Here is a 27,456-nt window from a genome sequence, read left to right as displayed (position 1 = left end):
ACCTTGGTGTGCTTTGAGCTTGGTTGGTTGGTTGGTGACTTTGTAAACAAGCAGCCAAGTCCAAAGAGCATCAAGGATTCCACATTTCAATCCTGAAATATACACGTTCTTTTTTCTCTTTAGAATAGTATCATCTAAAACGGAGGTGTCAAACTCATAATGACATGTCATCATGTGATGTATTGTAACTTTTTCCCCCTTCGCTAAACCCGGGGTGGGAGTGGCCAGCATGTGACGCATCTGGTCCATAGGCCGCAAGTTTGACACCCCTGATCTAAAAGATGACAAGAACCCTCACTAAATGCATTCATGGATTTACGTTTGAAATTTTTTGGATATTGAATAATCTGGATTGGTCCATTCCAGCCAGATAATTGAGAAAGCTTTGACCTTGCATGATGATTCTCATAATACTATAGGGCTAATGACCTTTTCTTCAGCTAATGGCGACTTTTTCACTGACTGTCATTGTGACAGCACTGGACAATTGGTAGTTATGACCAGTTCTGGCTGTTGCAGCATCCCCAAGATCACTTGAATGCAACTCAAGAGCTTGGAAACCAGCTCACTCTTACAACAATTGCAGTGACCAGCGGTCACATGACCTCCATGTGTGACCTTCCCACAAGCAAAGTCAATAAGGAAGACAGCAGGGAAGGGTGAAACTTGCTACCACTTTTTCTCAAGCAGCCCTGCTACAGAGTACAGAATCCCAGTAGTTCATATTTATGCCACAGCTTCCTTCCCCCACCTAGCTGCACTTGGGCAGCAGTATCTCCTAAACCTGTAAAGATTCTCAGTCATCCAGGTCATGGTTGTCCCAAAGGTGCTTTTTCAGGAGGCAACTGGACTTTCTTGTTTTTTCTTTTGTAGATGTTTCACTTCTCATCCAGGAAGCTTCTTCAGCTCTGACAGGATGGTGGGGAATGGAAGGATTTATATTCCTTGCAGACAGCTGGTAATCTGCATCCTTTCAGAGGGTCCTTGAAGCACTTGGAGGATTATCTGTGTCCTCGGGGTCACCTGAGTAGTGCTCCTGGTTTCTGTAGTCTGAAATTTTTCCTCTGGAAATCCATTCCTACTATCACACCATTCAAAGGTTGCTTATCCCAAATTGTATAGTGTAGCACAACCATGGCCTGGAAGACTGAGAATCTCTACAGATGTTTAGCCATACAATTTGGGATGAGCAACCATTGAATGGTGTGGGAGTAGAAATGGATTTCCAGAGGAAAAATTGCAGATGAGAGGAACCATTTGCACTACTCAGGTGACCCTGAGGACACAGATAAACCTCCAAGCACTTCAGTGACCCTCTAAAAGGATGCAAACGACCAGCTGTCTGCAAGGAATATAAATCCTTCCATTCCCCACTATCCTCTCAGAGCTGAAGAAGCTTCTTGGATGAGAAGCGAAACATCTTCAAAACAAAAAACAAGAAAGCCCAGTTGCCTCCTGAAAAAGCACCTTTGGGATTAAGCCTGCATGCACTTGCCACAGCACCCTGCTGCCTCACTCCATAGTACTCACCCACCCACTGGCCTGCTTGTGAGCCATGCTGGGTCCTCATTGACTTTGCTTGTCAGAAGTTGGCAGGAAATTGCATATTGTGGTCATGTGAGGTCCTCACTTAACAACCCACAATTCTCACTCAAGGATGGAAACGGGACTGCCAAAATTGACATTGGCAAGCAATGCAGTCATATGATATTGTGCTTTATGATTGCATAGCTTAGTGCAGAGGTCTGCAACCTTAAACACTCAAAGAGCCATTTGGATCTGTTTCCCACAGAAAAGAAAACACTGGGAGCCACAAAACCCTTCCCGTGCCTGACTATTTCTTGAGCGGCACAAAACTAGCATACGTAGTTGAATTAAACATTCTGTTTTCTTGTGAAACTTTTCTTTTCTTGGATTTATTCATGGTTGGCCTACTGGGGGTTGAAAAGCTCAATAAATCGCGTGCCGGTGGGTGCCGCACATTGATGGTTGTGACGCATATTTTGAGTGACAGGGAGCCTCAGCAGAGGGATGAAAGAGCCACATGCGGCTCCAGAGCCACAGGTTGCTGACCCCTGGCTTAGTGGATGGAAACTCTGGTACCAATTATCATTGTTAAGTGGGGTCTTTCCGTATCATGTAAGGGCATTAGAGCACATTTGAAGCATATATGAAACATTTTAATATGATTTCATTCCAAACAAACTATAATTCAGTGTTCAAAACTGGGTAAGATGCTACATTGACAGTCTTCCTGTTTTTCAGAAGAGAACTTGTTAAGATTATCCCTGGGTGAAGACATTGTTTCCTTCTTTTTTTTTTAAAGGGTAAAAAGATTATTGATGAGGAAGGTGTGGAAAGTATTAATGACATGTTCCATGAAAACGCCATGCTGCAAACAGAGAACAACAATCTGCGAGTTAGGATAAAGGCAATGCAAGAGACTATAGATGCTTTGAGAGCTCGAATCACACAGCTTGCCAGTGATCAGGCCAACCAGGTCCTTGCTAGAGCAGGTAATGTGTACGTTTATCCCTTAAATTGCTGTATGAATTAAGGTCTGTAAGAAGTTCTGGTTGTTTGCTGGAAAAAGAAAAAAAAAATTAGATCCAAATGCACAGGTACAGAATAGGTGGTATCTGGCTCAAGAGCTAATAACTGAGAGAGGGATCTAGGTGTCCTAGTGGACCCCCACTTAAGTATGAACCAGCAGCTACCGAAAGAGCCAATGCAGTCCTGGGGTGCATCAACAGAGGGATAGTATCAAGATCATGTGAAATGATAATACTGCACTGGTGAGGCCACATTTGGAATTGTTGTTGTTAGTTGCAAAGTCATGTCCAACCCATCGCAACCCCATGGACAACGTTCCTCCAGGCCTTCCTGTCCTCTACCATCCTCTAGAGTCCATTTAAGCTCACGCCGACTGCTTCATTGACTGCTTCCAGCCACCTCGTTCTCTGTCGTCCCCTTCTTCTTTTGCCCTCAATCTTTCCCAGCATTAGGCTCTTTTCCAGTGAGTCCTTCCTTGTCATTAGGTGGCCAAAGTATTTGAGTTTCATCTTCAGGATCTGGCGTTCTAAAGAGCAGTCAGGGTTGATCTCCTCTAGGACTGAACGGTTTTTGCACCTTGCAGTCCAAGGGACTCGCAGGAGTCTTCTCCAGCACCATAGTTCAAAGGCCTCCATTCTTTGGCTCTCAGCCTTCCTTATGGTCCAACTTTCACAGCCATACTTTGCAACTGGGAAAACCATAGCCTTGACTATACGCACTTTTGTTGGCAGGGTGATGTCTCTGCTTTTTAGTGTCTTTTTATTTCTTGGCTGCAGTCCCCATCTGTGGTGATCTTAGAGCCCAGGAAAATAAAATCTGTCACTACCTCCATTTCTTCCCCATCTATTTGCCAGGAATTGAGAGTGCCGGATGCCATGATCTTAGTTTTCTTAATGTTGAGTTTCAAGCCAACTTTTGCACTCTCCTTCTTCACCCGCATCAAGAAGCTCTTTAGTTCCACTTGGAATACCGCATCCAATTCTAGTTATTGTGGCATGTGAGACCCTAGAAAGGGTATAGAGAAGTGCAATGGAGATGATAAGGACCCTAGTGGCTAAAATATATGATTGGCGGTTGAGGGAATTATTTATGCCTAGCCTATCAAACAGAAGGATTAAGGGGTACCTGATAATTGTCTTCCAGTACTTGAGGGGCTGTCACAGAGAAGAGGAGATTGACTTATTTTCGAAAGCACCAGAGGGCAGGACAAGAAGTAATGGGTGGAAGCTTGCTAAAGAGAGATCCAACCTAGAAGTAAGAAGAATTTTCTGACAATGAGAATAATTAATCAATGGAATAATTTGTTTCCCAGAATTGTGGGTGCTCAGTCACTGGAGGTTTTCAAAAATAAATTGGACAACCATTTGACTGGGATGACATAAGGCTGCTGCCTTGAGTTGGGGTTGAACTGGAAGACCTCCATAGTCCCTTCAAACCCAATGATTCTGTGAAACTTCAGACTGGTTTATTTAAATATTTTGATGTCCTTGTGCAAGTACGGTACATTTAAAAACCATGTACTTTGTGTCCATCTAGTATTCAACTTAACAACTCAATCTTGTTCTTCTTCTTACAGGAGAGGGTAATGAAGAAATCAGTAATATGATTCATAACTACATCAAGGAAATTGAGGATCTCAGGTAGTATTCTGATATTGTTATAATTTTGGCTTGATTGTGTATGATTAGAATATAAAGGATTGTAGTTAATTTTTTTATTTTTGAGACAGTGTCTTCAATGATTCCAGGTCCTGAATGACAAGTTCCAGAGTCCACAGCCAGCATGGCTTCTTTTTCATTAGGAGGGCATAATATTTGAACCCAGACAAATTGTGACAGTCTAAACCAGGGATCCCCAAACTTGGCAGCTTTAAGACCTGTGGACTTCAACTCCCAGCATAGCTGGCTGGAGAATTCTGGGAGTTGAAATCCACAAGTCTTAAAGTTGCCAAGTTTGAAGACCTCTGGTCTAAACTCTTGTTTATGAAATAGGCTGATTTATTTAATAATCTGTGCTTAGTAAGATGTAAGATGTTGGTAAGATGTAGTATATATTGTAACACTAAATTGTAGTTGAGTTAATTTTTCTATCTCTTCCATATAACTCTGCTAAAGTAAAATAAAAAAATAAATAATTGGAGTTCTCATATCTCACTAAGCCATTGCTTGTTTTATAAGTTCAATATATTAATCATGTTACTGAATTATTTCTGATTTGTTTCTCTTTCTCGGAGTGCAAAATCAAATCAGGAATAAACAGGCAAAGTGCATCATGCCAAGATTGCAGTCAGTAATCCAAGGAAAACTAGTTTTGCATTGTGGTTTATTAATCTAAGAAACTTTATTCACTAATCTTATTTTCTCATCCTGATGAACGAAAAACTTACAAACACTGGCCCTATACCTGTTGGCTTGTCCATATTCTTTTAACAGCATATAAGAATTTAGTATGAAAAAGAAAACTGCTTTCTTAAAAATGTTATATAATGATGCAAACATTATTGTGACTATTGTTTGTCTATCTTCCTGCAATTCCATGTGCCGCTTTTTGCATTTATGTGAACAAATCGCTTAGAATTTTGAATAAGCTATTGCATTCTTAATTAGTTAATTTTCTATTTGAGTTTTTCTTCTGCCTTCTTCTCAATATATTTTTCTTCTTCAAGAGCTAAGCTATTCGAAAGCGAAGCAGTGAATGAAAACCTTCGGCGCAACTTGTCAAGAGCTTCAACAAGGTCAACATACTTTGGTGGAGCCTCAGCATTTTCTGCTTCAATGCTTCCCTCTGATAAGGAGACGATTGAAATCCTAGATATGGCTAAAAAAGATTTAGAAAAACTGAAGAAAAAGGAAAGGAAGAAGAAAAAGAGGTAGAGGTTAAAACTGAACATTGAGTGCTTCTTAACTGTAATCTTTAATTGGAGTATATGAATCCTGCCATCCATTTTGCAAACAAGCAAGGGCTTTACTTTATGATCGGTAATACAATGAGTCTGGCGGACAATTCTTATATTTTTAAGACAATAGCGAATAACATTCTTGAAGTTACATTTAAATCAGGACAACTTCTTTCAGTTTAAATTTGAAAATAAAATACATAACACTGCACAGGCTAAATTTGCATAGGATCCTTACCTAGTTTGTGGTGAAGTGTATCATGGGAACCCATCCAGTATAGTTAGTTGATGGTTGAGGCTTGTGAACCCAGGCAGTTGAGCTAATTCAGTTAATAGTTGTTAAGTACACCATGGAGTACTGTAATGTGTCATGGAATCACAACCATAATCTACATCAGGGGTCAGCAACCTTAAACACTCAGAGAGCTATTTGGACCCATTTTCCACAGAAAAAAAAAGCACCGGAAGCCACAAAACTCTTCCCGTGCCTGACTATTTTCTGAGCGGCCACAAAACTAGCATTTATATAGTTGAATTAAAGATTCTGTTTTCTTTTGAAACTTTTCTTTTCTTGGACTTATCCATGGTTGGGCTACCGGGGGTTGAAAAGCTCAATAAATTGCGTGCCAGCGGGTGTCACACATTGGCAGTTGTGACACATATTTTGAGCGACAGGGAGCCACAGCAGAGGGATGAAAGAGCCACATGCTGCTCCAGAGCCGCAGGTTGCTGACCCCTGAGCTACATGCTAGATTTACACGCTGATTTTGGGAGCTATTAGAGCTTCCTTTAATGTTGAGAGTGGGATATTTTGAATTTTTTTTCATACTCAGCTTATACCTGTCTTGCTGTGTCACTCATTTCATATTACTTTATGTTTTTATTATTTTGCCATTCCATAACATCTTAAAAAGAAATAATCTTCTACTGAATTATTACATAATCAAGGATCCAAGAAAGATTATACATAAATACCGGTTCATCAAGTGTATATAATTTTTCTTTATAAACTGAGAGCCACTTTTAGCTTTTGAATTATGCTTTAAGGGGCTTCTTTTCCAAAAGTGGCTCTAGGACAAACAATAAACTTGATTTCATTTTATTTACACTCATAGTTAATTAAATGTGACTAGGGTTTCTCTGGGCTCTCAGGATTTGGTAGAAGCTCAACGCAGAACACTGTTGCAGATGTTTCCCTCCCACCCCCTTTTATTCAAACAACGAGACCTTAAAAGCAAATATTTGTTTAGCATTTAGTTTTGATATCCCAGCTATATTCTGTAATGAGTATTACAGAATATATTCTGTATTCTCCCCATTTTGAGTCAAAAGAGAACAATGGAGGGTGTTGTTTTTTTGCTGATTAATATTTTATAGCCTGTTTTTTTTACCCAGATATTTATGTGCTCTATAATGTTAGCTTAATGCATCTGTCCATTGCTCTATATCTTGATTCTATCTACTTCCTAATTTAGAATGTAAAAAGTCCTTGCATATATTGATGGCAGTTTTCCCTCTGTCAGTCAGGCTGCCTGCTGGCTTATTTCTAAGTGGAGAAAACCTTTAATCCTCTTCATTCCTTGGGGGATCATCTGCACAGTGTAGACTACATCTTATGATGGTCTTTGAATTTTCAGAACACTTCTCTGGACCATGCCCCAAAACTCTTCAGCAATCTCCTCCAGATTTGCCTTCAAACTAATGAATATTCAGAAGATAAAACAGTGCGGTGGCATAGTATTGGTGCTCTCGCCTCAGAATCAGAAGGCTGTGAGTTCGATACTAGTTAGAGGCAGATATTTCATTCTCTCTGGGCACAGTGAGAATATATCTGCTAAACCAAGCTCCGCATTAGCGACAGGAAGGGCATCCGGCCAGTAAACACAGCTCCATTCAGTTGCCCAGACTCCACCCCACAAGGGATTATGGGATCGTTAAAAAAAGATGAAAGAAGATGATAAACAGTGCCAATCCAATTCAGGTTTATCAGCTCATACCTTTATTTCTCAAAACCATAAATCTTCATTAGCGGGAGCTGTCTAGAGTAATATTTGTCTCAACCGTTACACCTCTGTCCTATCTCTTCCCATTACTCATTCCCATAATTCTTCTGTAATTTAAGACTATACTTCCACTGCCATCTCAGCATCTGCAGCTATCACTTCTTCCCACCTATGAGGAACATTTCCAGTGAGAAACTAAACTATGCTCTACTTCCAGCTTGTCCTTATAAAAATTAGGCCAAAGCATTTGTTTGGGATTCTGCATAGATATGCAAATAGCCAGAAGGAAACCATAGCTAAATGCAACTGTAATAATAATAAATTAATAGGATTACCATCCAGAACTGTTGTCTGAAACCAACTGTTCCAAAATGGGAATATTCCATTCCTCTGAAACTTCCTGTAATTAGTTTTTTGCATCCCTTCTGTCCAATTATATATTTAGTACTTCCTATTTTGATAGCAATTTTTGGAAAACCCTTGGGGTACGCCCAAGGCTTTCAAGGTGCTTTAGGATCTAAGTTACTTTTTCTCTGGTCTTATGTGTAGATGGTCATCCTTCCATTTATAGTAAATGTAATTGATTCTGATTCTCTTCCATTTAGTTGTGCCTGGTTGTGTTTGATTCTCAAGTCTGTGCCGTATTCTCAGCAAGGTTTTTCAGATATGGTTTTCCTTCCCAAGGCTGTGACAAAGTGATTAGTTAAGGGTCACCCAGCTGGCTTTATGCCTAAGGTGGGACTAGAACTCACTGTCTCCCAGTTTCTAACCTAATGCCTTAATCATTATATCAAATTAGTTCTCATAGATCAGGGGTGTCAAGAACAGGGGCCAGATGCGTCACGCGCAGGCCACACCCACCCCAGCTCTGTAAAGGGGAAAAACATCACGAAACGTCACGTGACAGCAATGTGACAGTGTGAGTTTGACACCCGTGTCATAGATTTTTAAGATCAGCCAAACTGGAGTAGGTGATGTTATCTGCTAAAGGCTTTTAAGCAATATTTACCCACAAATAAAACAAGGCTTTTATGTTTCTTCAGTGAAATAATTACCTTATATATTAAAATGCATAAGATTTATAGATTTGGTAAATTAGTTCAAAAATAGCCACGCCCCTTGTATTCCACTAAGTTAACATAATTTGGGAGTTGCCTTTATTTACTATGTATTTCAGTAACGTCTTCATCTCAGTTCATAGTTTCAGTGCCATATTTCATCATAAACCATATTCTGCAATCATTTCTAAGCATTCGTCATTCCTTTCTTCCGTTCTCTTTTTTCTTTTTTTGCTTCTGAAGTTTTTCTTTCAGACAAGGAATAATTGACATTATTGACTTATAAAACATTATTTTACTATGGCAAAATATAAACAGTTGACTTTCTCATGGAATATATTTTTAAAATACGATGTATTTCATTTAGAGCAGAGGTGTCAAACTCGATTTCATTGAGGGCTGCATTAGGGTGGTGTTTGACCTCGGGGTATGTGTCTGTGACCGGGGTGGGGGGGCATGGCCAGCATGATGTCATTTGTGTTGGGGGGGGGGGCTGTGGTGGCCCGAGAGCTCTGCCAGCGAAAACAGGCTCCTTAGCTCTATTTTCGGCTGTGACTGCCTCCTGCAACCCTCTGCCAGCGAAAATGGAGCTCCATTTTTGCTGGCAGAGGCACCACGGGCTGGTCCTTCGCTATTTCCAAGGCAGGCCTTGAGTTTGACACCTCTGATTTAGAGGCTCAAACTTTTCTGAAGATTTTCTCCTAGAGACACTTTTGTTTCTTCTATATAGATATAATGGAATTATAATTAAGTAAGCATTTCTGCAAGGAGCAAAAGGAAACGTTGCATTCATTGCATTCAGAACACGTTAAAAACAAATTTCAAAAAAAATTACAACTTTTCTCTTAACACCTTTCTTCTAATAGGGTGGTTCTTGTACTGCTAAAATGGTAAACCATGGTTTTAATAGTATGTCCAAGCAACCTGATGATAAGGTTTTAAAAAAGGCCCTGACTCAAGAACATGTTAAAATTATTTGCTGATCTGTGGAAAACAAATGGTTAGAAAGAGCAGGAACAGGAAAGAAATGAATTCATTTTCTTTGCATTTCCAATCCAGTTCAGGAATTGTAATCTACTTTGATTTTAAAAAAAAAAGATATATGCTTGCAAAAATGTAGAGAAAGAACACACCCAGATTATTGAAGTAACATTCAAAAGCAAAACCTGGATAAAACTACTTGCAAAAAATAGGATCTTAGAAAATGAGTTCCTTTCGGGTTTTTTATTTTAAAAAACAAACAAACTACAAACTTATATGGAAAATAAGCTAATTTAAGCTTGAATAAATTAAAAATGATTGAACCGAATTTAACAGGATAGGAAGCTTATCTTCTCCCTTACATTGCAGTGATAAAGGTATGGCCAATCTTCCCAGGATGGATGTTGAAGTGCAGATGTGTTGAAGTGCAATTCTCATTACTCCCAGCATGGCTATTATTATTTTGTAATGAATGAATTGCCTTTTCTTTTTCTTTTTTTTAAAAAACGATCTATGGCTTTTTTTATCATATTTTTTAAAAAAAATACATTGAAATCCATGACCTCATATGTCATTTTTTTGTTTACCTTCTTGTTGCTCTCGCTTTCACTGTCTGGTTTGTCCTTCATTGGCTTGGTCTTCCAATACTGTACCGGGTGCTTTTGAAGGCTGCAGAAACTTGAGGAAAGCAGTCAAGAAGAACGAAGGTTGGAAGGTTTTTGATTGTCGTTTGAAAACTAATGTTTGGATCACATGTAAATATACTATATTTTTCGCTCCATAAGACACACTTCCCCCCCCAAAAGACACACCTTTTTTTGCCAGTCCTTTGGTGAATAGCAGCTGGCCCACAGCGGCAGGGTCCTTTTATAGTGCTGAAGCCCGCCTCTTCTGTTTTTGTCATTGCCCGTCTCTTCTCTGCAGTGCAGGAGTCAATAGACAGAGCTGGCAGATGAGAGGACACCTATCTGTGGTTCTCTCAGGCTCAGAATATTTTTTTTTTCTTGTTTTCCTCCTCTAAACCTAGGTGCCCCTTATGGTCAGTGCATCTTATGGAGAGAAAAATACGGTATATAATTCTACATAGATCTAGCAAAGAAGTTTCATCATATGAAATTTTTTTGCTGGACTAATCCTTTTCCTTGTTATTAAATTACTACCTCCACCGCACCTACCCACCCCAAAATAAGTGTACATCTGGGATTGAAGTTAACCAGAGCAGTTAGGAGGCTGGGTGTAAACTAAAACCCATTTCAATAGGTACAGAAGATTTCAAACATAATGCTATCACAGCAATGTGGCTGTCGTTAACAGATTTCTTTTTTTCTTGAGCGCTTACCACAAATGAATCCTGAAGTTAAAATTTAAAAACGAAGTACTCTTTCATAAATATTTAACTTCCTTAGCAAATAACCATTTTCAGTATGACCTAGATTAAGTTGGAGTCATATGTTTTCACCTACTTGAGAACTTAACTTTCTATAGCCCCAAAGGTGTGTTTATTTTTCAAGAGGCAACTGGACTTTCTGGTTTTTCTTTGAAGACGTTTCACTTCTCATCCAAGAAGCTTCTTCAGCTCTGACTGGATGGTGGGGAATGGAAGGATTTAAACTCCTTGCAGACAGCATGGTCATTTGCATTCTTTTAACAAGTCGTTAAGGCCCTCCAGGTAGAATTTCTATGTTACCTAGGTATAAAAACATAAAAACTTGAAAGACCAAGGGAAGGGGAGACAGCAAGAAACACAGGTTACATATTTTGAAAGATTTTATCTTCTAAATTTCATATTTGCATAGAGGTCTGGATAGTATTTAGGATACCACGACTTGTGTTATATCCTAATTGGTGGTATACGTTAGTGAGAATACTCTCCCCCCCTCCCCCCCTTAACAAATATTGTATTAATTAGGTTACAAAAATTACTGCATTATTCATTACTGCTTAAATACAAAAAATCAAGATTAATACAGAAAAATAAGGAGGAAAGTTATCTGTCCAAGGATATCTAATCACTAAAACGATGACTGGATGTTATACATCCATATTTTACTGGATGTAAAATGATAAATGTATTTTCTGTAGAAGTATGAAATATTGCATCTAAAGTCTTGAGTCTTCAGAGAAAGGCGGCATACAAGTTGAACAAATAAAAGTTGCAAAAATTCACATTCAAATTTGAAATCCTTTAAATTGAGTTCTTTAATTCTTGATATAAATTTTAAAAGCTAAAAACTGTATTGCAGTCTTTTTGATTTTGAACCTATAAGTAGTGGTACCAAGCATCTTATTTTTTTTTAAATGATGTAGTTTTGAGTATAAGTGATTGCTTGAAACATATAATTCATAATTACAATTTTTTAAAAAAAATTCTTCAAAAATTTACAAATTGAGAAATACTTTGCATAGCATTTTCTTTGATGTTCCTAAATTCTTAAAAATGATATTTTTTTCGGAAACGAATTTGCTGATTTTAGTTTTCATTATATAAAGCAGGCAAGGATTATCTCAGAAAATTAAGATGTGTGGTGAGAAAAAGGAAATATGGCTAGATATATTTTACACCAGCACCATTCACTATTCACCTTTTTTACTTGTAAACCATCTTTTCCCCAAACTATATCCATATACTACTTCATATATTGCCTATTCTTTAAATATTTCACTTCTCTTATTTTTTGGACCTCATCAACTCCTGTCTTGGACTGTGGAATTATTTTTTAAAATTTGATTTGACCTCTATACACTTTCTCAATCTTCTCCTTTCTCTTGTTCTCAATGTTTTTTCACCTATTTTGCAATTGTGGTCCTCATTTATTCTCTGTATCCAGTAAAAGAAAATTCTCTGTCTTATTAAACCACTTCAGCATAGTTCTTTCATATGGCTCACGCACATTCCTATTGTACATCTTTTTTCTTTTGACAAACATTCCTTGCAACAGACCACATACTGCTCGCTGTTGTTCTAGAAATATCTGTATATCTTCATATTTGTTTATCCCTTTCCCCATCTTTAGTAAACATTCTTCAAAGCTTTACAACTCATCCATTTGGTCTAATTTTTCATTTATCCATTTGGTCTAGTTTTTCATAAACCATCATGATTCATTCTTTTTTATTTGTAATGCAAAACCACCTTGATTTTTGGTATATGAATGGTCAGACCAAACTCATTTATCATATTATCTTTCTCCTATTGTCGGCAATAATTCAGGTTTTCAACCAACAAGATAACATCATATCCCCAACGAACACTGATTTAATAATACAGGACTATACTCTTAAACGTCCTGCAATCATTCTAGTTTCTTTCACATATATTCTTTTATATGATGTCCATTTTTCTCAGAATTACTGTTGACACTATCAGATAAATGGTTTGCCCCTGTTCAAAGTCTCTTAATCCCTCTTGTAGCTATTGCCAATTCTCTTAATCTTTCATCATAAGCAATTAAATCAAGTCATGCACTTCCATTTAGGAGCTGTGGTGGCACAGTGGTTAGAAGGCAGTAGTAAGACGACATTTGAAGTATTGCATCCAGTTCTGGTCACCACAATATAAAAAAAGATGCTGAGGCTCTGGAAAGAATGCAGAGAAGAGCAACAAAAATGATTAGAGGGCTGAAAGCTAAAACATATAAAGAAAAGTTGCTGGAATTGGGTATGTTTAGTCCAGGGGTGTCAAACTCACTCGCATCGCAGGCCATATTTTGACATATCGTGATGTTTTTGCCTTTGTGGAGTTGGGGCGGGCATGGCCTGTGCATGCCGTATCCGGTCCATGGGCCGCCAGTTTGACAGGCCTGGTCTAGTCTAATGAAAAGAAGGACTAGTGTGACATGATTGTACTGTTCCAATATTTGAGAAGCTTCTACAAAGACAAGGGGGTCAACCTATTTTCCAAAGCACCAAAAGATAAGGCAAGAAATAATGGCTGAAAACAACTTAGAACTTAGGAGAGATTTCCTAACGGTGAGATTGCACTCAACCAGTGGACTAGCTTGCTTTCAGAAGTTGTGGCTGCTCCATTACTGGAGACTTTAAAAAAGAGACCGGATAACCATTTGTCTGAAATGGTGTGGGGTTCTCCTGCTTGTTCTATGTTTTTTCTACATATCCATTCATGACACCCAACAGAATAGGTTTTCCTCTGGATTCCGTTTGTTCAAAACGGCACAATTTCCCACTAAACCCTACTTCTTTCATTGTCAACGTTACATTGTATTGTAATATGCAGCTTTCATCAGCAAGTGGATTCCTATTTCATACAGACTAATTGTGTTTTTGTATCCCCTTCTTACAGGTAAGGAGAGTCCATGGCAACATTTAAAGGGCTTCTGTGGGAATTATTCTAAATGTCTGCTGAATAAAGTTGCTTGGAATTCTATTTGTAGAGTTCCCGTGGAATTGCCTGAGGGATTGGCTTGCCTGGTTATCTGGAAAGAAATTGAATTTACTGGTCCAGATGATCAAGGGTCTTGGAAGCTGTGTATTCAGCTCCTGTGTTTTAGATTCTTGCCCTTTATGATTTGTTAAAGCGTCCTAGGATGGTTTAAACCACATGTTTGGTCCACACAGTAGTTAAAGCATCTTGTGGGAGGTGGTGGTGCTGCCTACTTTGAATAATAAGTCCATCAATGTGTTCATGAAAAAGCCATCATTGAACACAAGGGTGTTAGATAATTTTCATCCGGCCCCTAAGCTTTTCTTTGGGAAACAACTTTTTGGTTGTTGGAAAGGTGATTGGCCTACAGCAGGGATGTCAAACTTGCGGCTCGCAAACCAGATGCGTCACGTGCTGGCCATGCTGTTTAGTGAAGGGGGGGAAAGTTGCAATACCATCACTTGATGACAGCGTGACGCCGTAAGTTTGACACTCCTGGCCTATGGCTTGAGAAGTGAATTATCCGGCCTTTTTCAGTAAGTTTAGCCTTACTGGCAATACTGAAACAGCTTGTGGTTGTTGATCATATTTAACAGAGTTTGGGGGTAGTGCATCCATCCTGACCTTCCTTGATGTCTTAGCAGTTGTTAACGTCCTTGATCATGTATCTTGCTGGACCATGCTAGTTAGTTTTATTATATCTTGTCCAATATGACAAGTCCTGCTAAAGCCTACATTTATCCCAATTCACAATTGGAATTTCCAATATAGAGAGTATTTTGTGAGCCAACTTACTGTTGTGCATGCTAATTTCATTTTAACAATGTTTTTCAAAGTCAGTTTGATTGAATTGCCAATCAGGCTTTCCATCTAAATCAGTGGTGAAATCCAAAATTTTTACTACTGGTTCTGTGGGCGTAGTTTGGTGGGCGTGGCAGGGGAAGGATACTGCAAAATCCCCATTCCCTCCCCACTCCTGGGGGAAGGATATTGCAAAATCTCCATTCCCACCCCACTCTGGGGCCAGCCAGAGGTGGTATTTGCCGGTTCTCCGAACTACTCAAAATTTCCGCTACCGGTTCTCCAAAACCTGTCAGAACCTGCTGTATTTCACCCCTGATCTAAATCCAATTTGATGATAAGACCTATTTGGGACGTTCTACTCTTCAGGAAAGATTAGCTGAGAAAGCTTGGTGTTTAGTAATAATTTGACTCTACAATTGAATTGGCTGTGGTCAAGCAATAGTACCCTTTATTATAATTTTCCTTATTCTACAGATTTAAATTTTACTTACTTTTTCAATGTATCCAATTTTTCTATGAGAATTTAACAAAGTCTGCAGAGAGAGTAGGGAAGGATAAAAATTATCCATCCCAAAGTCTTGAATCCAGATGAATTCTGTCATTTGAAAGGTTGATAAAGACAATAATTTCAGAATAACTGCTGTAGGTATTCGTTAAAATAGGACAAAGGTTGAAATAAAAGAAATAGTCATACTTTTAGATTGGTAAGCTATTTTGCAAAAAACATAGGATAAGCATTTCATATCCGGCTGCATACTATGTTAGGCAGTTGAAAATGTGCAGAATTGATTTGGTCTATCTGTTCAGTTCAATTTGGACTAATCTAAAATGATGGGATTGATTTATTTTTGAGACTGATTTTAGAAAGGATTTTGCACAGCACAAAATTTTTATTGATTAATCAAATATAGTTGGAGGCATATGATTTCATATGGAAAGTCTTATTATTGGTTGCATGTAGATGCAACCAAATGTATTTTGGAACAAATTGATACAGCAAAATTATGCACAGCCATATCAAGTATATAATAAATTTAAATACATTGGTATCTTTTATTATAGTCAATCATATTTCAAGGAGCACTACATCAGTTTCAAAGAAGTAGAGAGAAAATCTTAACAGAGAATGTATTTCAGGCAGCTTATCTAAAATATAGTTGTTTTTTTTTAAAAAATCCAGATCTATTATTGAGGGATATTAAGCCAACCTAGCAGTTCGAAAGCATGTAAAAATGCAAGTAGAAAAATAGGGACCACCTTGGTGGGAAGGCAACAGCGTTCCGTGCACATTTGGCGTTTAGTCATGCCGGTCACATGACCACAGAATTGTTATCATACAGTGCTGGCTCTTCGGCTTAGAAATGGAGATGAGCACCGCCCCCTAGAGTCGGGAACGACTAGCACGTATCTGGAAAGGGAACCTTTACTTTTTTTAAGGGCGAAGTTCTAAATTCCATTTATAGGAGTTGAACTCCATTTAACACAGTGGGATTTATTAAGATGTTATTTCATGCATTACAGTAACAAGAATCTCTGCATCCTTTTACTTTTTTTATTTTCATTTACTTCAGCATTGCAATTACTTTCTTTCAAAATTAGGTTTGGTCTTGGAGGCAGTTTCAGATTTTTGTGCTTTTTTTCCTCTGCTTTTAAAACTATTAACTTTACGATTGTACATAATTATTATATGTACATAAATCAGAGGTGGGATTCAGTTACCTTCCTTACCGGTTTGCAAACGTGAGCGCACCCCCCCTCCTCTGCACATGCGCACGGCCTCCTCTGCACATTTGCACAGCCTTCCGCGCATGCTCTTTGCTCGCTCATTACATCCAGGCAGGTGGGCGGAGCCTCCTGCAGTCGCCACTAGCGGTTCACCAGAACCAGCTGAATCCCACCTCTGACATAAATATATGGGTTTCTTCGGATTTTTTTTTTTTCTGTGGTTCTAGCTTTACATCCAGCTTACCTTACACTGCTCTGGCATGAAATAGGCTGACTCACTCTACAGACTTTCTAATGGATCTTTATCTATATTTCTATAAAGGTTTGGCTATGCAGTCCTGTCTCTCGTTTCTGGGTTACTGTGCTAACTTTCTTTCTGAATCCCCCCCCTCCCCAAAGAATGCTGTGTTGTGCATGGAATGCAGAGTTGAGTCTGGCGTTGAATTTTTATGATTTTTTTATCCTGCAAAAAGTTTGTGCAAAGTTTAAATTGTTACTCTTTAGCAAAGTTAAAGGGGGAGGGGGACAACATATGCTTCCAATTGTTAAATGCCCCCTCCCCTTTGAATTTTTTCTTATAGTGCTGTTAAAGAAGAAAACACAGATAATGAGCAGGAGAAAAAAGATGAAAAGGGCATTTCTGAAAGAGAAAATAATGACCTAGAAGCAGTAAGTATTGTGGTAATACATCTTGGTCATGTATTAATAATGGGACTTCTTTTCTCCAGGAGCCTGTATTAAAGCAGACAGAGAAAATACAATTTCTGTCTTGTAATCATGTTTTTAACAGAAATGAGTAAGAGAAAAGGCATACATATAAATAAAGGACTGTGAGAAGTATTATTTTCCTTCATAATTTAGCTTAATATTGAGAGGCTGTGTGTCAGGGTTCCAAGTAATAACCCCAATGCAATCAAAACTCCTGAGGCCTGGAGTTTCCTCAAAGAATATATTTATTTGGGATGTCATATTGGCACGGCTGATGAAAACCCAACTTTGAAGGACCCAGGGTTTTCCCCACCCAAATCAAAGTCCAGAGTTCCTGCCCTCCAGGTCATATGTCCATCACATGGTTCAATCAAGTCGTAGTCCCAACTCTGGCTGGCTTTGGTCCATGTCGTTCCAACACCTGGTAGAGTGTCCTTGACTCCCACAAGAAAGAATGTTATTTTGGCTACACATCCCCCCAGCTATCTCTGCCTCACCTCTTACGTTCCCACAGCTCCACCCAGCCTCGCTGAGGTAGCCTTGAAGATGTCCCCAAAATGGCTTCAGGGCTGACACTGTGCATATAATTTGTTCTGGGATCAAATTAAAATTATACTGAAAAATGAGGAAACAGTGAACGAGTTCCTGTTTTTGGTTGTTTTTTATTCTTGTAGGAAGATGGGCATGAGCATAGTGATAATGAGGATGACGAAGAAGAAGATGATGAAGATGAAGATTTGGAGGTGGTCGAAAGTTCAGATGAATCAGATTCTGATTCTGATGAAAAAGGTAAGATAGACGGGGGGATAGATATACTTAATGTTATCTCCTTTGACATAAATAGTTATTTTAAAATTAAGACAATTAAGTCTGGAGATTACATTTAATATGTATTTCATGAAGAGTTCATGATTAGATGACATCATATGACCAGTAAATCCCTATGGTTATAAAGATTTCAATGAGACATTAGAGGATTTTTAAATAGATTTTCTGCTTTTAAGTTAACCATCAGTTTACTTTTGGATTTCAGATTTATAATATAAATATAAAAAATTTAATGTATTTTGAAAAGAACGAACATTCAACTTTAAAATGATAACTTATTTTTATGCAGTAAGTCATTCATAAATCATGCACCCCAGATGAAGATTTCTTAGTTGTAAGCATGAACTTTAATTGCAGCTTTATTATCAAAAATGTATACTAAAAATAAATTTTGCTAATGAATAAGTAACAAGGACTATTACAAGAAATCAAGCTTTAATGCAAGAGCCATCAGTTCTTCCTATTAAAGGACTATAATATGGATAATCTTATCTAGGAAAAAGATAGTATTGTAAATATATTGGAAATATTTAATGTAGATATACCAACAGTTTGGGGCACCAAATGAATCTAAATTTTGGATCAAAGTTCTATTATATAGCTAGCTTTTGAGTGCCGCAATGCATCACATCATTTTATTGCTTTTAATTTCCTTAATTATAGTGAATTATCAGGCAGATTTAGCAAACATTACATGTGAAATTGCCATAAAACAGAAGCTCATTGATGAACTAGAGAATAGCCAACGAAGGCTTCAGACTTTGAAAAGGCAGTATGAAGAAAAGCTAATGATGTTGCAGCATAAAATTCGAGATACACAACTTGAAAGAGATCAGGTGCTTCAGAATCTGGGTAAGACAATTTTTACTCACCAAATAATTGGATTAGGAGAGTATTTTTTTTTAAGTTTATTGTTGGTGAAAGCAGCAACGTAATAAGTCTACATAAAAATATCCAATGTGGTTGTCATATTTGTGGAGACCAGCTCATGAAATAGACATTCTAAAAACTACTGGAACTGATTTTGTTGTTAATAACAGAGTCTTGGAAGCCTTATATAAATTATCTCTCCCCCCTCCCCCCCACATAGCAGATAGAACTGAGCAGGGGTGGGCTACTGGGGGTTTGCAGGGGTTCGGGAGAACCTCTAGCTAAGATTCTGTGCGGTTCGGAGAACCCCCAAATCCCACTCCTGGCTGGCCCCTCCCACCATGCCCTTCCCCTCCCAGGAGTCCCCATGCAGCCTGTTTTGGATGTAGGTAAGTGCAGGGCGTGTGGGGAGGCTCAGGGAAGACGAAATATGGGCCTACCGTAAATTCAGGAAGGCCGGAATCAGGCCTGTTACCAGTCTCCAGAGGGCCTCTGGAGCCTGGGGAGGCCATTTTCACCCTCCTGGAAGCTTGAGGAAAGCCTCAGAGCCTGGGGAGGGCAAAAATGCCCCCCCCCATGGTGCAGGAGGCAGACTAAACCACACCCACCAAGGCCACACCCACGCAGCAACTGTGCAGAGAACCCCTGGAACTGAGGTGGTGCAATCTGAGGTTTCCTTCTCACTCTCTCCTGCTTTCCCATGATTAATTGGTGCTTATGCAGTAGATAATTCAAAGCCATTTCTGCACTTCTCTAACAGGAGTGGGATAAGTATTCATGATGAACTGCAATCATTGGGAGGGATTACCACCTCCTTTTGCAGCTCTGAGCAACAAGAGACATTCTACATTAGGGAGGAAAACCTGTAGCAAAAGCTGGAAGTTTGCTTATTACTTCAACAATTGATATGGCCACTCATCTTGCTATTGTAGGTGGGTAATATTAAATAAAATTTTAAAAAACCCACAACCTAAATAATTAGGAATAATTACAGTCATAATCAATATATAATTTGCCAGAGATCCAGTAACCATTTTTGGTCTTACAAGTCTGTAAGAAACAGACAAATAACAAGCAACATTTGGGTTTTTGCCCCCAAATCATTGGTGGTATTCAGCCGGTTCGGACTGGTTTGGGCGAATTGCCCGCCCACCCCAGCGCTGTGCCGTCCTATTTAGCCACATTTTCTAAGCCGCGTGCATGCATGCAAGCCACATGCGTGAGCAAAGCACATGCACGGAAGTCCGCGTGCATGCGCAGAAGTCCGCGTGCATGTGCAGAAGGCACGCGCACTCACATTTTCGGTGCATGGTGAATCGGTGGTAAAATTATGTGAAACCCACCTCTGCCCCAAATGATCCATCATTGCCTCCCCAAGTCCTCATGGGCAGATAGAAATTTGGAATATTTTAAAAAGGCAGCCAGTACTGAAAATCAACTCCTTCCTCCTAACTTGTATGATTTCCCCATGCCAGTTGTTTGCACAACCATTGTTGCTGTGTGTCTCAAATATTTTACCAAGATTTTGCAGAAAGACGTTCTTTTTTTTTTTTTTTAATTTGACTAATTGTCAGAGGCAATTAGTCCCGTTACCTTCCTGGGGTAAATGCCTGGATCGTGGCATTTTCCTTGTGTATACTTTTGAAAAATAAAACCGAAATACATCTTCTAATTAAACTCATATTTATTGTAAAGAAAATAAAACATCTAACTATCTAAAATAATTAAATTGTTACATTTTTGCAAAGTTCCTACCGGCTACTTCTCAGCAGCCAGACTTCTCTGGCAAGAGAACAAAGAAAAGTGTGAAGTAGAAAGAAAGAATGCGGATATACATAGTTAGCTTACTGATAACAAAATTGGCAAGCTACGGAAAGTCTGACAGTCCAGAAATAAGGAGCTCTGCTGGTAAATACAAAAACGCAGTGACAGCAACACCAACTCTTGAATTTACCTTTGTCAATAGCAGCAATAGTAAAACTGCCTCTTGTTTTTGTGTGCACAGGTGGTATGTGGTATTCCTTTACATTTCTTAAATGTGTATTATCTATTATTCTGTCCTGGATCAAGAGTTGCTTTTTAGAGTTGGTGAATGATGTGCTTTTTCTTATGTTGCATTGGGCTCAAATTACATGGCCAGCTGAATAATTATTAATAATGTAAAGATTCTTCACATGAGCTCCAGCTGAAAGCCTTGTTGCAACGATAAATATAATGCTAGGGACAAATGAGACAAAAATACTTGTGCTGTTCTCCTACTAGCTACTATGGCAGCTAACTGGTGTATCAAAATGGAGGCCCATGACACAAGAGCAGACGTCTTCAAACTTGGCAGCTTTAAGACTTGTGGATTTCAACTCCCAGAATTCTCCAGTCAGCATAGCTGGGAATTCTGGGAGTCCACAAGTTTTAAAGCTGCCAAGTTTGGGGACCTCTACACAAGAGGTACAGAGGTCTCTTGCTTTTCCTCATCCCCCCCTGTAAAAAAAAAAAATCTGGTAAAAAGGAAAGTAAGTAGGGACATAATTTTCTAGCAAAAATTGAAAAATGGCCTAATTTATAACTGGCTTGATTTAAGCCTAGAACGTGTGTGATCATAATTCATGTGCTATGAAACCCATTTAACATTGTTAGGTTCAGTGGAGACCTGCTCGGAAGAAAAAGCAAAAAAGATTAAAAGTGAATATGAAAAGAAGCTTCAGTCCATGAATAAACAACTGCAGAGGCTTCAGGCAGCCCAGAAAGAGCATGCACGATTGCTTAAAAATCAGTCACAGTATGAAAGGCAACTGAAAAAATTGCAACAGGATGTGACAGAAATGAAGAAAACAAAGGTACTCCACCTCACCTCACAAACTCTGATAACTGTGTGCATGAATGATCAGTTGTGTTACTGTCTTTCGGTTTTGCTGCTTGAAACCATTTGAATGATTTGATCAAGGCTGCAGTTGAACCCATTGCTCATAAATGAAAATGGTCACTTAATAATGTTTGTAACCTGCATTTCCATTCACATGTTTTGGGAGTTTTAACAACTGTCCCCTTCTTGAAGTCTGTAGAGGTTCTCAGTCATCCATCATCCATCTTGGTTGTCCCAAAGGTGCTTTTTCAAGAGGCAACTCTTTGAAGACATTTCACTTCTCATCCAAGAAGCTTCTTCAGCTCTGACAGGATGATGGGGAATGGAAGGATTTATATTCCTTGCAGACAGCTAATCATTTGCATCCTTTTAGAGCAAGGGTCCTCAAACTTTTTAAATAGGGGGCCAATTCAGGGTCCCTCAAACTGTTGGGGGGCCGGATCGGCTGGAAGGGCGTGGCTAAGTGGTCATGTGACTAGATGGGCGTGGCTAGGTCATGTGACTGGGTGGGCCAATTTAACAGTCCATTGAACAATGCACACAAATTAAACTTTAATTTGTTTTGCTCCTGGGGTGTTTTATTTGCTTTTGTTTGCATGTTGCTCTTTTGGTTGCCTTTTCTTTTTACTAGATCGTTTTTTCAGTTATTTAGGAGTCTAGTAGTCCACTTCAGGAAACTCAGTTTTGCTGCAATTCCTCTCAGCCCCAACGAGCTTGAGAAATATCTCTCTCTTTATCTCTTTGTCTCTTTGTCTCTCTCTCTTTCCTTCTTTCTCTCCCTCTCTTTTTCTTTTTTTCTCTTTCTCTTTTTCTCCCTCTGTCTCTCTCTTTCTTTGTCTCTCTCCTCTCTCTCCTTCTCTCTCCCCCCTCTCTCCCCCCTTTCTCTTTCATTCTTTCTCTCCTTCTCTCTTTCTGTCTGTCTGTCTGTCTGTCTCTTTCTTTGTCTCTCTCCCTCTCTCCTTCTCTCTCTCTCCCCCTCTTTCTCTTTCATTCTCTTTCTCTCTTTCTTTCTCTCTCTCTCTCTCTCCCTCTCTTTCTTTCTCTTTCCCGCTCTTTCCTTCTCTCCCTCCTTCTTCTCTGTCTCTCTCTCCCCCTCTCTTTTCCCTCCCTCCCTCCCTCCCTCTCTCTCTCTCTCTCTCTCTCTCTCGGAGGCAATGAAGGTGAAAAACGGGCCGTTTTTGCCTGGTTTTTTTTGCCTCTTCTAACCACCCCCACCCCCACCTCCACAAGCATTTCGCAGGCTAAAATTGTTGAGCTTACCTTTTGGTTCCAGCCTGCAGGTCTCCCGAAGGCAAGTCCTGCGCTCTGCTGAAGGGTGGGTGGGGTGATGTGGGCAGGGCAACCTCGTGGTGCTCCGCGGGCCGGATTAATTGGTTCAGTCGGCCACATGCAGCCCGCGGGCCGTAGTTTGAGGACCCATGTTTTAGAGGGTCGTTGAAGCACGTTGGAGGTTTATCTGTGTCCTCAGGGTCACCTGAGTGGTGCTCCTGGCTTCTGTAGTCTGCATTTCCATTTTCTCTGGAAATCCATTTCCACTCCAATACCATTCAAAGGATGTATTTGTATAGCTAGTGGGTGATCATCCAAAATTGTATAGCTATGCTTCAGCTATTACTGAAGAAGCTTCTTGGATGAGAAGCGAAACGTCTTTAAAAAAACAAACAAACAAGAAAGTCCAGTTGCCTCCTGAAAAAGCACCTTTCGGTGTCCTCTTCTTGTATATTTCTTCTTGAATGCAAATGTTACAATGCTGATGCTATCGAGATCTTTGCTTTTGACACAGTGATTCACCTACTTCAGTAAGATACAATGTGATAAGCCGTGATTGAGCTGATTTCTACTCAGGAATTGTTTGTCCTGCCTATTGTAATAATCAAAAACTGACAGGAGGTTATTATAAGCAGTCTAGCACCATGAATGATAAATAGTTGTTATTTACAGCAAAAAAAATTAATGCAAAGGAGTTTCACTGAGTTTTGTGAAGAGGAAAAAAATATATGTTAAAGATGGTTAAATAACTTTTATACAGGTTCGTTTGATGAAACAAATGAAAGAAGAACAAGAGAAAGCCAGGATGAATGAATCTAGAAGAAACAAAGAGATTGCACAGCTTAGAAAAGAACAGAGGAAACGAGAGGTGATTAATTAAGTGGCAAAATGTATCTATTGCATTCTTGGGAGATAAAAGTAAAGATATTTAAAGCTTCAATTGAAATGGAGCCAAAGTATTGGGATTTAGTATCACAGCTGTGGGGAGGAATTTGGTTTACATCTTGAGAATAAGGAAGAAACTGCTTTGATTCTCTAAATAGGAATTTTGTGGAATTGGGCAAAGAATGAACCATGGTTTGGTTTCCCAATATTTTATCTTGGGATTTTTATTTTAAGAAATTGTAAGTGATCTGGAATTGAAGGTGAGATGGATCAAACTTATGTTTAGTACAGATGGTCCCACCTATCTTTATTTTTAAAAATATAATTTTATTGAAAATTGTAAACACAAGAATTTTAAGACTAATACCAACTAAAACAGAGTGAAAAGAGAAAAGGGAGAAATGAAAAAAGTTGAGAGGTACAAAATTTTTTGGATTCTTCCCTTCTAAAGATGCCATTGAGTACTTCTCTGACCCCAAAAGACAGGAAGGTGAGTTGTGAACCTTGGTTCCTCAGAAATTGCCCATCATATCCCATATTGAAATATTTTCTATTGTGGTTTTAACATTGAAATAATTGCATTTTTGGCTTATTATGATTGTTCTTCTTTACAGCATCAGCTAAAACTACTGGAAGCTCAAAAGAAGAATCAGGAAGTTGTTCTACGCCGCAGAACTGAAGAGGTACCAGATTATTTCAGTTCTGCCATTTATATGTAAATTATGATATATAATCTGGTTTTTAAGTTATTAAAATGATTGTCTATTTTAGGTTACAGCTCTTCGTAGACAAGCCAGACCTATATCTGATAAAGTGTCTGGGAGAGTGAGTCGGAAGCTGAGTTTACCTGAGCACTCAAATCAAGAAGCTTCGTCCTCAGTAGACAGTGATGGATCAAAAGTGGTCCCCCAACAGAAGATGAGAATACCCATAGCAAGAGTCCAGGCATTGCCAGCAGCAAATGGAACCAAGTAATGCTATGCAAATACTATTTTGTGTATATTAAAATAAGTAAATACTCTGATACTTTTGCCTGTCAGATGATTAGCACAATTTCATAAAAACATTACCTTACTCTACGATGGGTTGATGTTTCATAATAATATAATAACAATAATAATATAAACAATAATAATAGAAGAGCAAGTGAAAACTAGCAATGATTGTTTGAGGAGACTTTTTATTCCAAGCTTAGGCATTAGAAGCCACAACATTTATTGAGGTTTAATGATTTATTTTTACATATCAGTATAATTTACTGTACATTTAGATATAGACACAAATGTATCACTTATTAGTTTTGACTATCTTTTACACGTATTAAACTTGGCATATTTAATGCTTGTTTATAAATCCAATTAGGAAAAACCTAATATCTTTTTAATTATTGAACATCTCCAGGTTTTATAGATAAATGCAAACAGGAAAAACTTTATATCTATTTTTTTAATTATTGAACATCTCCAGGTTTCATATCTGATGATAATACATTTCTGTTAGGAATATGAACTTGGAAGATTGGGAACTATTTGATTTAAATGTTTGTAAAAGAAAATAGCTGTTGCAATGGTAGTGAGCACATATCTCGAACCAATGTTTATATTTTCTGAAAATTAATACTACTTTCCTCCTTGCCAAAGGTTTAAATGTTAAGGCTGTTGTTTTCTCCTACTGCTACTGGCACAAAACGTAACCCAGTTGTTAATGCTATATCATTTAAATGCTATACATTTCTGAATTGTTTACAGGAGCAAATATCAAAGGAAAGCAATGACTTCAAGAGTTTATATTTCCAAGAGTGCAAGAATGAAATGGCAGTTACTTGAACGGAGATTAACAGAGATTATTATGCAGAAGATGACTATATCTAATATGGAAAGCGATATGAATAGATTATTGAAGGTACAGCATTTTGCAGACAATTTTTCTTTTTTGCATTATCTCCCTAGAATGATACATGTAAATGTGATGCAAACTTTAAAGATTTTAAAGATGAACTACTTTTGCATTATAGATGCTGCACATTTGTTTCTTTCCCACAGAAATACAGTGAACATAATAGATTTAATGTACTTTCTTTTTCACCATAAAATATTGGACTGGCTGTGTTTCCCAGCTGATACGTTCTGTATACTTTTGAATTTTAGCAACGTGAAGAACTTACCAAAAGGAAAGAAAAGCTTTCTAGAAGAAGGGAGAGAATAATCAAAGAGGGTGTCCCAGATATAGATAAAAACATCCATAATATAAATGAAGAGATGGAGTCACTAATGGCCAATATAGATTACATCAACGATAGTATTTCTGACTGCCAAGCAAATATCATGCAAATGGAAGAAGCCAAGGTAGGCCAGCCCCACATATTATTAAAAAGTACTAAATTTCAATAGGTAATATAATTATCTGTTTGAGCCTTTTACTTCATGTGAAATTAACTTTATGTAGGGCTAACTTTGAAAATATTGTGTCTAAGCTGCTACCCCGTGTAAGGTATAGGGATTGTATGATGACTGAACAGAACAATCTGGATTGGTGGAGACCATTTAAGGTGTTGGTGTTGATCTTTACAATATTAAAGTTTAATAGAAATTCTGATCTCAATTTTGAATTGTAAACTGAGGACTACCTGCGTTTTATTAAAATGGGTATAATTTTTCCTGATTGTAATTTATGCTAGTTTATGATTGAAATAAAAAATTGATTTGATTTATATTTCACATACAGATAAGAACTATCATTTTAGTTGCATTGGTAATATTTTTTGTATCTTTCCTTGCAAACATTTCTTACTTGCAAGAGCAATTTTGCTTCATTAGATATTAAACCTCAATATACATATTTATAATACATTGTGAATATTCTCATATCTTGTGCAAAAGTATACATAATTGCTTCGTCGGAATTACAACTATTCATTTGATTAATACAACTTCAACTTTATTGTCTCTGACTATTTTTATTAATAAAATAAAATTCCAATTTCAAAAGTTTTTAATTTAGGTCTAATATAGTAACCTCTATAAGAGAAGTGCTGGCTCAGTAGCTAAGACGCTGAGTTCAGCGGTTTGAATCCTTAGTGCCACGTAACGGGGTGAGCTCCCGTTACTTGTCCCAGCTTCTGCCAACCTAGCAATTTGAAAGCACGTAAAAAATACAAGTAGAAAAATAGGGACCAGCTTTGGTGGGAAGGTCACAGCGTTCCATGCGCCTTTGGCATTTAGTCATGCTGGCCACATGACCACGGAGACGTCTTTGGACAGCGCTGGCTTCTCAGCTTTGAAACGGAGATGAGCACAGCTGGGAACCCCTGCACATATGTGTGAGGGGAATCTTTAAATTATAGTATATAGTATAGCATACCTTATAGTAACCTCTATATTGCAAGTAGATCAATTTCTGACTATTTTCTGTTTTTATACAGGAGGAAGGAGACACTTTAGATGTTACAGCTGTTATTAACGCCTGTACTCTGACTGAAGCTCGTTATTTACTTGATCATTTCCTTACTATGGGCATTAATAAGGTAATCAACAGAGTGAAGGGGTTTTTCTGTAATTAATGATACTGAAACCATTGTTTGACTAGGAGGCAGAGGAGATATTTCTTTCATGTTCAGTATTCAGTGATTATTCCAC

General features: G+C 38.3%; 1 protein-coding gene across 13 annotated transcripts in view; it reads left to right on the top strand.

The window, feature by feature from the left end:
• Positions 1 to 27,456, top strand: part of KIF21A (kinesin family member 21A) — a 106,814-nt gene that overhangs the window by 54,039 nt on the left and 25,319 nt on the right. For 8 of the 13 annotated variants that reach the window (XM_087874270.1, XM_087874269.1, XM_087874268.1 and 5 more), the window contains exons 9-22: positions 2,327 to 2,516; positions 4,130 to 4,193; positions 5,219 to 5,422; positions 10,160 to 10,198; positions 16,983 to 17,070; positions 17,784 to 17,898; positions 18,601 to 18,789; positions 21,442 to 21,641; positions 23,697 to 23,804; positions 24,436 to 24,504; positions 24,593 to 24,792; positions 25,570 to 25,723; positions 25,969 to 26,166; positions 27,243 to 27,344. In XM_087874270.1, coding sequence (XP_087730396.1) covers positions 2,327 to 2,516; positions 4,130 to 4,193; positions 5,219 to 5,422; positions 10,160 to 10,198; positions 16,983 to 17,070; positions 17,784 to 17,898; positions 18,601 to 18,789; positions 21,442 to 21,641; positions 23,697 to 23,804; positions 24,436 to 24,504; positions 24,593 to 24,792; positions 25,570 to 25,723; positions 25,969 to 26,166; positions 27,243 to 27,344 — 1,920 coding nt within the window. The remainder of the gene's footprint in view (positions 1 to 2,326; positions 2,517 to 4,129; positions 4,194 to 5,218; positions 5,423 to 10,159; positions 10,199 to 16,982; positions 17,071 to 17,783; positions 17,899 to 18,600; positions 18,790 to 21,441; positions 21,642 to 23,696; positions 23,805 to 24,435; positions 24,505 to 24,592; positions 24,793 to 25,569; positions 25,724 to 25,968; positions 26,167 to 27,242; positions 27,345 to 27,456) is intronic. The other 5 variants (XM_060684104.2, XM_060684103.2, XM_087874271.1 and 2 more) reach the window with 1 other exon arrangement.

This window comes from Pantherophis guttatus, chromosome 7 (genome assembly GCF_059756535.1).
Source record: "Pantherophis guttatus breed Tessera chromosome 7, ASM5975653v1, whole genome shotgun sequence".
NCBI lineage: Eukaryota > Metazoa > Chordata > Lepidosauria > Squamata > Colubridae > Pantherophis > Pantherophis guttatus.
This window is presented reverse-complemented; position numbering and strand designations above follow the sequence as displayed.